Source organism: Numenius arquata, chromosome 1 (assembly GCF_964106895.1).
Source record: "Numenius arquata chromosome 1, bNumArq3.hap1.1, whole genome shotgun sequence".
Classification (NCBI taxonomy): Eukaryota; Metazoa; Chordata; class Aves; order Charadriiformes; family Scolopacidae; genus Numenius; species Numenius arquata.
In genome coordinates, this window is record NC_133576.1 from 115,351,911 (window position 1) to 115,364,286 (window position 12,376).

Genomic DNA, 12,376 nt, shown 5'->3' on the forward strand with positions numbered 1-12,376 from the left:
TTTAAAGCTTGGAAAGCAGGAAATTCAGCTGCCATTTTAAAAGTTGAAGATGGTCAGACTTAGAGTGGGGTGGAATGAGGTACAAAAGGAAGAGCTCTTCAAAGCTGTGCTTAGAAGCACTACCGTATCTGACTGACATCCACCTTATAAAATATTAAGCTATTTTGGATAGTAATGTGGAAAAATGATTAGAATAACCACTGAGATGTCTAAAAATAGTATGTTATAGAAACTCTGGGGCTTTTTTTTTTTCTTTTTCTTTCAATGTGAAAGCCAACTACATATCAAAAGTATAACTGTTTTCAGTTTATGCCTGAATCTATACTCTAAATTAATCTCATACAAATATGTTTTTCTTTTTTATACTTAGACTTGAGGATCAAAATCTGAATATATAATAAGCAGAAACCATGGAAATCTGGCTGAATTAAATTTCCATGTTTGGAAGTGTCTACCATAAAAAGGGAAAAAGAATCACTCTTCCACATTCCTGTCCCTTCCCCAAACAAGCAACTCCCTCAGTGAAATTCCTATCTTGAACACTAATTTGCAAGAAAAATGATGTCTGAGGGGAGAAAACTACTCAGTAGTGCATGCTGAATTCAGTGAATAGTTTCCATTGAGAAGCTTGAAAAACTAGGAAAAATATTAAGACTTTTTTTGGTGTTTTCTAATGAAACTTTGATTTTTGCTGTCTAACTGACGTATTTATGTGTGCACATATACATACATACTTTCTTAAAGAAAAAAAACATAAAGCATGGAAAAGTCTAAGATACCTTAAGCCACCTCCAGACAGAGAGAAAAAGAGAGTGAGAGAAAGAGAGTGCAAGAGAGAGAGGAGAGAGGAAAAATGGAGAAAAAAGAAAGAGAATAGTTACTACCTCTGACTCTGGAAGCCTCAAAGGTGCAAGCTGTCGGAGGCTGAGAGAGAATTATTAGGAAGCATCACTGCATACTTGTTACAGTCCCTCCTGGGCTTCCCCTGTAGTTGCTGCTTTCTACCCCCTGGGACCTCCACAGACCATCAGAGCCACTGATGTATGGATGGCAACTGCTGTATTAGGAGAGCACATGATGGGTGGCAGGGCTCTCCCAGCCTCGAAGGAGAGGACACACCAGGGAGCGAGCAGAAGTGTTGGAGAGGGAAGATGAGACCACTCTCAGAACCACTGTCATTCTTCGCTGTCCAGGAGTTGAGAGGGATGAAGATGATTGCTCTCCTCTCCTCTAAAACCTCCTGGATGTGATCACTGCTGGAGACAATATAACATGCTATTTGGTCCTTTCTTTCAGCCCATTACTCTGACAGCAGATAATGCAACAAAACTTCCTCCAGTTGCCTCCAAAGAAACGATAGGGTTTTTTTTTGCCTGCAAAATCTAATAATTTGAATATCTGCCTTCTCTGTAGAGGCCCAAGTTACTGTTCTTTTCTTTATTTAAGAAAATCTACCATTTGCCTAACTCCATTAAAAAAAACAGTGGAAATGATCCTACATACCTTAAAATAATTTTGAGATGGAAACAGAATTAAAACCAAGAAAATATGCCCCTCCGTTACTCCTTAAGAATAGGTAAGAAAAGGTTGCAAACAGCTTGGCTTACCAGAGATTGTCTACAATGGTCAACTCTTGTAAAGAAAATTCAGTGTCAAATTTTGGTCATATGAAATGTTACTGTAACTAAATATGTATATGTATAAATATCAAATGCATATTATATATACAAAGATGAGTGAATTGTATTTAAGTTTTCCATCCTAAATACTTATTTTGTGAGCTTTTTGCGTCTTTAGATGCAGTTCCTTTGTGTGTTAGTGTTTTTATTACTGCATCTGGTCCTATGCAAAGCTTCGAAATAATTTCAGAAATGTAAATGAGTCCTTTGTTAGAATCTGGAATAGAAAATTTCCCTAAGGGCTAAATGATTTACTTTTTTTTTTTAGGTACTGCTATACAATTTTAACTATAACTCTATGTAGTAGAATTTTTGGCACTATTCCAGTTTCCTCTAATGACAGCTTCAAATTGGAAATTGCTCAAAGTTGTGATGATTTCAGTTAGTTTGTCTGAAATGAGACAAGAGGCTTATTTTGCATAGGCCACAAAACAGATGTTGATAATGTTTGGTTACCACCAGTCTTGTCTGGACTTCAAACAGATGACCTGGAAGTGAAAGGTCTTATATCTCATTAATAATAATACAAGCTGTCAAATACTCATGACCCAGTGTGCTCCTTAGGAAAGGGCAGTAAGTCAACACATTCAGCACACTACCAGGAAGTCTGGACAGAGGGCTTATCACATTTAGTCCTCAAGTCAATGTGGACTAGCTACCTATGCTGGATTGGAAAAAAGACCAGCTCTTGTTTAGCAGTAGTAATGTGGCTTTCTAGACATATTTCTACACTGAAGTTCAGGGTTGCTAACATTTAGGGCAATGCTGGGATGCTGCATTTTACTCAAACCTTCCTGGCACATTTGAATTGTGGGGGGTTTCCTTCCACCTAGAGACAGACGACCAAGAAGAAAGGAAGATTTTGTAGTGAAGGTTAAGATACGTTAAGACTAAGATACATTAAAGGCAGTTAGTGGCTTTCGTTGGGTTTATTTGGATGAATTGCTCAATCTCCTCATATAATGGACCGAATAATATGCATTTATTCTTGCAAGACTCCTGTGAAGCTGTAATTCACCATGGCTTATGAGGAAGTCAGATTCTGAGTTGATTGAGCCCATGCAAGTAACCAGACAGATGCCTGCCAAAGCCTTTTGTCTTCCTAAAATAACTCAAAGCCTCATAACCTCCTATCTTTGTTTCCTTTTTTCTTTCTAGAAACTACTCTTTAGAGAGTAGCAAAAGACTTCGTCAGGGATACTTTGCCTGGCTGGGCCTACTTGCTGTTGCCACCACCATCTGATGAAGTAGATGAAATATGCTCCAGTTACAGGACATGTATCTTTGAAAAATGCCATTAAGGCTAAATTCTGCTCTCGGATGTGCACAAACTATTTTCAGCAAGTCAACTGCAACTTCACAACAAAGAGAAAAGAACGTATTTCTAAAATGTAAAATTCATAAAATCTGAGCGGTTCAACATTTACTCTGTTTTGGTTTTTTTTTAGGACCTATTTTAGTGCAAGATCAGTGCTTTTTAAAAGAAAAAGTTTTAGGAAAGAATATTATTATCTATTAAAACATATTTCCCTTTGAGAATGCCAGCTTACGATATTAGAATTCTTAGTGCATTCTTAGATCCACATATTTTTCATTTTGAAAAAATCACCTGCTAAGCAGAAGACAAACTGTTAGCAAATTTACATTCTCAGGCTCTTATGAGAAAAGGTAAGTATTTAAGAGCCCTACTGCAGCATTAGAAAATAGAAAAGGAAAAGGAGAAGAGTTAGTAATATCAACTCACTACAGTGGATTTGATTGTATTACCCACAGATTCACAATATATTAGAAAACTGTTAAAATTAACTGAGCTATCTCAATCATTAGTTCTAACAGAGATGTGACTTGCCTCTTGAAGTGAACAGTCTGGGAAGAAAAGGAGCTAAAACTGGAACAGAAAAATGTAAAATATTTTAATATGTAAATGCTAAAACAAGAACAACATCTTTCTATAACTCATACTGTAAGACAGTTAAAATACTGCTTTAGTTAAAAATCTTGATGCAAACTTAGAAGTCATAATTCTAAGACCATAATAACATGGAATCTGATTTTTATATTTTATTAAAATGCTACTTAATATAATGAAATCTGACCGACTGCCATTGCAACATATGGAATACTAAGACTATATAATAAAAATATTCAGACTATAATTATTTAAAAATTCTCCATCCCATATGTAATTTATCAAAGTGAACTTTACATTGATTTGTGCCACATGGTTGATGAAAAACTATAAAGAGTCTCTGGAACAAAAGGTATGTACAGATAACTTTGCATGAACAGTCCCAATCTGTTTCAAACTTTCCTTTTTTTAGTTTTAACTTTGCAAATCAAAATACTGTAATATTTATATTCTCTTAGTTAAAAGTTTTCCAAAACCTAAGGTCTCGTCTTTTTAAAAGGTGCCTTAGTTTCACGGGATAAATGATGTTAAATTGTTTTAGTTAAATGTGGACAATCTTAAATCAATTTAAACCTGGTTTATAATGATCTTTTTTAATTCCCATCCCTTACTGAGACAATCCAAATCGTTGCAAACCAGGTTTAAATTGATTTAAGCTTTAAAGTTAAATTGGAGGCATATCTGCATATAGAAATTCCTACGTATCATTCCACTCTGAACAGTAACTAGATATAAAGGATGCTGTGATATACCATAACTTGATATATCTCAAAGGTTTCCAGATCACATACACTGAATCTACATCACTTTTTAGAATTAGACAAGAATGGACAGTGTGGCTTTATTGGGACTCACTCTTCAGAGCTGTCAGAGGTTCTTTTAACATTCTTAGGCATACAAGCAAGGTTTTATGCCTAAAATTCCAAAAATGAGCAAGAGTTGAGTAGCAACGGCTGCAGTTAATTTTACAGTAAGAATGAGGTAGTGGAATGTGGGCTCTTTTTGAGAACTTCACAGCTTTTGGTACACGTATAGCACCATTACCACATCACCTCACCACACTTGGACGTGCCTTGCTTGCCCTGTTAGTGTTGATAGGGAACACAAAGGCTTATTTCTGACACCGTTAGGACAGACGTCCTGTCAATATTTCAAAAGTGAGTTTGTTTCTATTTCTATAATTTCTGTTTTTCAAACACTGACAATATCTCCCAATTTCTACAAAATGTAAAAGGAAAGAACTAGAATTACTGTCCATGTCCTGAAGGAGCAGGGGATGTCATACATGTAGTGATCTCTGGTAAAAGGGTACGTTACACCTAAATACTTAAGGATTGAAATACTAGGTTTTTACAGAGGGAGTTATAGGAATTGTATTGCATCGGTGTGTTTGAATGAAATGGCACTGTTGGGGCACATACAAGAACTTCATAGCTGACTGTGAGATTTGCCAGACTGGGCAAGAATTTTTCATTTCACTTTGCAGTTCTAATCAATATTTCAATGTAATTATATATTGCAGCCTTTAAACTATAGCAACTGTATGCATATTTACTTGAAAGCACTGGTCTTAGATATAAGAACTTAGCCAAAGCAGTGCCGAGTTTTCCTTCTAAAGGAGAAAGGAATATTGATCAAATTATCCCACTAATGGTCCTGCTTGACGCACTCTTTTATTGACTTAAGACAACAGTGTCTCAGCGATGGTTAGCTGCAGATTGAGAATGCAAGCAGATTGACATATTAACTGGTATAATCATATACTGAAAGTTGCTCCCAAATAAAAGCATTTACTTCCCCCCTCAGCTCTGCTCTGGTTTCAAAGTATGAGATTAACTTTAATGTAGGCATTTTTTGCTTTTGTTTGTTTGTTTTGTTTTTACCATCCATTTATGATCTGATCTTTGCTACAAATTTCTACTTTGCCATCAGAAGAAAGTGCGTGAGCAAAGGTAGCTATTCTAGAAATTCAATTATGCTGAAAAAAACCCCGAGACATGACAAAACTTCCCCTTAGTGGAGTAATTTAATAAAAGTATTTTAAAAATATAAAAAATTCACACTGCATTTCACAGTTCTCACATTTTTATCTCGTCTGAGAGGAGAGTGTACTTTCAACCTTCAACATGCCTTTCTTTCCAGACTACCTCCCCAGGAAAGATAGTATTGCTGACAGAACTGTAACAGAACCTGCTAGAAGACAGATAAAACTGAGACCTCACTGCATACCCTCACACGGGGAGAAAGGACCAGAAGGGATCTCCCATGTACATTTTTACAGATGATTCATTCCCAGCTCATCTGCTAACTAGGAAAGTTCATAGCTAGGTTACAATTTCATTCCTTCTTAGACCCTGTTTACAACAGGCAACTTTTTCCCTCGCTGTGACAGATGGGTTGAGATACTGCAGATCCCCCTTAACTCCACCAGTGAGAGAAGTGGGTGCCAGCAGGAGCGCAGGTGTCTCTCCACTAGCTGCGTGGCATTTGGGATCAGGTCATGAATGAGAACAACCACACTCTGACTCACAAAACCCTGAGCTGTGGAATTAGCCTGCATTTCCATTTAAACCAGAAAAAAGAGCCGTGCCCACAGCGGTTTTACAGAATTTTCAACAAGAGGTCACAGGCAGTAATAAAAGCACTTGAAGTACTGCTATTTCGCACATCTCTGCTGAAAGACTGTGCAATGAGCACAGTCTTTGTAATCAATTCCCCTAGTTCATGAAAGTAGGACATCATATTAAATCTAGAACACAAAGAATCTGTACTGTAATTGTATACTTTCCTGTCAATATTAAGACACTAACCATAGAGGTTAAGAATTAACAAGTTTAAAAGAGCCTTCTGGCTCATATCTTAGTTGTAATGAAAAATATAATTACCTGCAAGGTTGTCAATCTCTTTCTCTTGGAGCAGGCTAACAGCATCATCATCTCCTTCCAGCATAAGCTCTGTTTCTGCATTCTGATTTACCACAGCTTGACTTCGGAAAGTTTTCTTTGACTTCACTACATCCTCTTCGGTGCCTAAAAAAAGTTACAAATGTTGTGAATTTAGCTGAATAAAATTTTAAATATAAAAACAACCACAGTCAAGTAGTAAAAAAAATACAGTATAAATCATCTTTATCAAAAAAGGGAAGGAACATTTTAAAAAACTTTATCAAGGTTTACAAAATATGTAGCTTTATTCTGTCTTTCAGAATAAATCTTGAATAAAATACAAACTGTTTCACAAAGACTCTTCTGCTTTTAATAATTGCTATTTGCTTTATGTTCAGTGTTGTTCCATTAGTTTTCCACCTGCAAGAAATTGAGCAGGAGTTTCTCTTGGGTTCCCGATGTCCTGATTCTGACTGACCCCTGAGAGCTCAAACCACCTACTCTAAATAAAGGAGTTGCTTCTGGGAATTCAAAATCTGTCATGATTTTCATCTTAGAGACAGGAAGGACAGGTTGGTGAAGTCGGAGGTGGGTTATCTCACTATAGAGTAAAAACAAGGTAGGCTATTCAGAGATTCAGAAAAGATTGAAAAAAGGAGAAACACGATGAGGAAGCTTTGGTGTGCATCTGTGTGTGTGTGTTTAAGGAGCACAGTAAAAATATTGGTGTATGGACATGTGCCAATTACCTCAAAGGACTTCACAGGAATGTCTTACGCTTTCTTCTTGCCTGCAACTGACCTTTTCTATTCAGACTGATGGCTCCTTATGGCAGGAGTTATACCATCTTACATTTTGGAAAGGTCCTACTAGCGCTTGTTAGAGTTCACTTGCGTGACGTAAGAAATTAATCATAGTGTGATCAAATGATAGTAGCTTTCATAACATAAACAGCTTTCATGTACTGTTGTGATATCCGCATGGTGTTTCTTAGGTGGGGAGAGGTCCTTAGTTTTGTTTGCGGTACTACAGACTCAAAGTAGCCTTAGGAGAGAAAGCTTTTTGTTTTTTTTTTCCTAAACAGAAAACCCTGCATCTTCACCTTGGACCATAGAAGATATGGGCATCTATAGTTTGGCCAACCAAGAAATAAAACCCAAACCTAATCTTTCCTTTCTGTATGATAATTTGGAAATTTGCTTACTACTAAGCTACAGAGCCATGAGTGAAATCTGAGCAAAACCAGGCACGTGTAGATTTTGTTTGTCTTCCATAATGCCTGAACTTCACATGATGAATATAATTCTGGCAGATGTAAAATCATGAGGTAAAGCCCAATATAAGACTCATGGCTTCATATTAATACAGGACAACTAGGAGGAATACAGTAAGCAGACAGGCTAGTGAAGATAGATGCATGGAATGAACTGATGCATCAGGCAGTTTTGTTATTACAAACAGTGGGGAAGGTGTTACGATTTTATCTCCTACTCCTATACGAGTCTTTTAATTAGTTTGTGCAGAGGAGAGTCACACCATATAAATAAAAATGCTGGAGGCATATTTTTTTGTGAGTGTGTTTACTCTGTTTGAAGATGACTGTTAGCATGACACTTGATATCGGACTCCACAACAGGCTGAGACAAACTCATGTTTTACATTGCCTAATATTAACCTTTTGTATACTATTGCTATTACCCCAATTGCTACTTTGGAGACTACAGAGCACGTAAAGACAAAAAAGTAAGCTAAACCCCCATTTTTTTCACCAAATTCCAAATTAAAGACAGCCTCTCTCATATTCCTACTTGTTGCTCTCCATTAAGACCATATTGATACTGATGGAGATTCAGACAATACCAATGCTGATATATACCAATACACAGTGTTTTGTCGTGTTCAGTTATTAGGCTGTGATTACTACCTTACTTGCACGGTTTACTACTTAGTACAACTAACTGTAATTATTCATCCAATTTAAAATTGAATCAAGTAACTAACAGTTGGAAAAGTTTTCAGTATTATGTCCAAACTTTTGGCTTTTTATTTGGTTTGGGTTTTCTTTTTGTTTGTTTGGGGTTTTTTTCTTCTCAATTCACGAAAGGGAGCAAGAATTGCAGGAGTTTGGAAAAACTCAAAGGAGTAATGTGCTGTAACAGACCTTCAGTTTTATTACATCAGAATTATCCTGAGTATTTAATCGCTAGATCAGGATCTTGTTACACTCGTGTTTACTACAAGGGAATTTAGCATCATTTGACACAAATAATGGCTCCTGCTGTGAAGCATTTGACACTAAAGGAAGCTGGGCCTGAGATGAACTAACATGGTGGAGGAAGGAAGCATGAAAATACTGTTCTCTTCCTTTTCAGTAGTTCTAGTGAGCGTTACAAAACTTTTGGAGCTTTATAATATGTGATAATCTTCGAATTAATAACTTCAAAAGTACTAATCTGGACTAATCTTAGAGTCAACCATTTCTGTAGTAACTGATTAAATTAGTGACAGTTGTTTTAAATTATTTATGCCTGAAGAAAGAATTTAAATTTACAAGGAAAAGAGAAGTTTCAAGCCCCAAATCATTACTAACACTTAAAATGCATCAGACGAACCTGAAATGTAGTGTATTTTAAATCCCTTGTGATGAGGGTTCCAGTTGCCAAATTACAGAAATAGTTCCATACACCAATGTAAGAAATGTGGTAGAGTAGAAGGCATTAAATTAGTTTGGCAAATTTGGAGCTTAGCAACAAGACAAATGTCTCTAAAATCCATTCTGGTTTATAATATTAAACATACATTTATCTAAAAGAAATATGGTAAATGGCGCTTCTTTGTCTTGATGGAAAAAAAAACTCTGGTTTGGCTGTTGTTTAAATTTATCACTTTGTTGAGTGCACCTCAGTTTTGCTGTACTGTACCAAACATTTATCTAAATGAAAGTGTATGAGACCCAGAGTTGCCCTTCAATCACTATATCCTTTATGAATTAGAGTTCCATTTATCAAAATTACAGCAAGAAGAGTAAGGTCTCACAGGGCTGTCTCATTACAAGGCTTGTAAACACTGTCCTTACAAAGAAATGGTTTAACACCTAACAAATCAAAAACTGATTGGGAATAGAATTTATTTGAGATCATCTATCTTCGGAAGACGTGCTGTACTGAGTGCACTTCGTGGCCTTTCTACCCATTCATCAAGAAATTAACAAGCGAATACCACAGACCACCAGATCTCCTTGGATCCTGAAATGTGAAATATGTTCAAAACAGATCTGTCACAGATGTTCTATTTTTATATTTCAAGACAACTTCAAAAAGGTTTCAAAATAAGAGAACCTCTCCAAATAAGAGTAAAAAGAAAAACAACTTGTCTCTTTAAAACCAGACAACAAACTGAATAAAAAATTATATGACATAAAACTATGTCTAGTATTGTTAACAATGATATAAAAAGGAGAGATGAATAAATGAATACTTGATATTTCAGCATATTTGAAAAAAATCAAAACTCAAATTATTTTTTCAAAGCCCCAGAAAAATTACTATGAAATGAAATTCATTTCCACATATTTCATTTGAAACTCTTTTTAGGACACAAGGAGTTTGTATTTTAAAGACACAATAAGAAATTATATTAATGTCAGTTCCTAAGTCTGATTAGAAAATGCTTCAAATTCATTAAAATAGAAAAAACATAAAATTAAACTAGATATAATTTCAAGTAAGCAACATTTTGACATTGGGGTGCAGAATTGGAACTGGCAGATGCTATCAATCAGTTCTTGTTGTTACTGAGCTCCTTCTTAAGGGATATTTTTCTAGACTTGGATTTAGAAAAAAGCTTTGCAATAAGCAGTGAAGTATTTCTTAAAACTACATTTTGCAAAGAAGTTAAAGAAAATAAGTCACTCAGCACACACTGAAGTCCAGCTGAAGTTGGTGCCTTAATTTCTTAAAACTTGAAGGCTCTGCCTTAAAGATATTTCAGGATAGTGTATGTATAAGACTAGATAAGCGATTAAAAGAAAACCCATCTTTTTTTACACCTGTTATCATCTTGATAATATTTTTAATGTGCATATTAAAAATTGGCTTTCTGCAGTAGCTTCAGGATAACTGAAAAGAGCTCATCTTTAAAAGAAATAAAAGAAACCAACCAGCACTCCTCCACAAAACCCCAACCTCCATTAAAAGGTGTGTATTCTGTATGTCTTAAAGGTTATATGAGCTGCACAGTAAACTTGTACAGTATTGCCAAAAATTTACTAATCTCTCTTCCAGTAGCACTACTTTTTCTTAGACAGAAATTATTAAGCAGACAAAAAAACCCTATACCAAAACCCCCACTAAAACCTAATAATGTACCAAGAACAGGAAAATTTCTTGTTATTTTGCAGCTACAGCTTCTAGAAGTATTTAATATAGGCAATATTTAAACGTTTTGGGGGCGTGTATGTGGGTATTTTAACATCTGAATTTTTGCCTCTCTATTTTCAGTTAAATCAACAAAATCCCTGTTGGGTTCTGTAGGTCACAACAGGTTCTAAGGATGTAATCTAAATTTCAAAGATACTATAAGTGTCCAAACCCACAAAATCATCCCTAAATAAAATTTTAAAATTAGCCATACAAATGTAACATATTGTTGATTATATTTATGCTTATGTACGCTTATTTTATTAGACATTACACCAATTACTATGATTTAGTTGAACACAGGAATGGAGTTTTCAGTTCTCTCTTTACTTCTATCCATTTACTATATATTCAAATATAGCATTTAAAATTTTTCTCTTTGTTTTTAGTATAAAAGTAAGTCTAATTTTAGGAAAAGTTTGCTTGGTCATACTGTAACCAACAAAAGGAGACTACTGCTTCTTATAAAGTTGTTTCCATAGTTTACTTCAACGAATTACCGATAAGGCAATTTATGCAGTGAGCGCTCTTTGATCTTTGAAGAGAGATGGCAGAATGGAAAGTTAACCTCATTTTAATGTTACCTAAATATACTGACAGGAAACTCTAATGTTTCCAAACATCTGGAAATCTGCTTCATGGGATGGTGTTCTTCTTTTCTATAAGAAAGCTTTTTCATATACTGTCTTTTACAGTTTTATGTGGCTTCTAAAGGAGCATTTTGACATAAGTAAAGTCTGTTCTCTTTACAGTAAAATGCTGCATTTAATTAAAAACTCTCTTTTATAGCAGCTAAAGTACAGTTTTTGGGAAGCTTAGCTCTCCTCAGAAACTTTTAAGGGCAAAGTTGCTTTTTCCTCCTTGCAGATCACTGCTATGTACTGCTCTGTAGAACACTGCTTTTGTTGCCAAATTTTAATGACCTAAAGTAGTTTTTAATATTTTATTAAATAAAAGAATTCAGAATTAGTTCCTCACAAGAGACTACCTGATAGGTCATGATGTGAACCATGAAATTATATCACAGGTAAAATATAATTTGTGAACAGAGTTTGAAAGAGCTAAGCTTTTTCTTGGAAGAGATTTTTTGTTTATTGTACAAATTGTAACTTATACAGGAAGAATCAAGTTTATGTGTGCAAAGAATTAAAATACAACACTATTATCTACCTTTTTATTTTCATTCTACATTATTAATAGTTAATACGTATAAAAATTTTCATGGGCTAATCTTCCTGCTTTATATATTCTAACAGTTTAAACCCCTGCTTTCACTACTAATCTTTACTAACTTGATTAGGCGCTGGGACCCTCGCAACGGTCACAGTTATGGAGAGCAGCTGCTTGGAAGCCTGTAAACTGACCTCGACAAAACCAAGTTAGATGAAATCATCGACATGGTGACCACTCCACCCCATCCGAATATCTTTCCGCGCGGCTACAGAGCCAGCCCGTCTAGGACCCATGTTCACTCCATGGGAAACG

General features: G+C 35.5%; 1 protein-coding gene across 5 annotated transcripts in view; it reads right to left on the bottom strand.

Moving 5' to 3' along the window:
- The window catches only part of NBEA (neurobeachin), a 512,389-nt gene that overhangs the window by 165,910 nt on the left and 334,103 nt on the right, over window positions 1-12,376 (bottom strand). For all 5 annotated transcript variants that reach the window (XM_074151162.1, XM_074151191.1, XM_074151181.1 and 2 more), the window contains one exon: window positions 6,474-6,617. In XM_074151162.1, coding sequence (XP_074007263.1) covers window positions 6,474-6,617 — 144 coding nt within the window. The remainder of the gene's footprint in view (window positions 1-6,473; window positions 6,618-12,376) is intronic.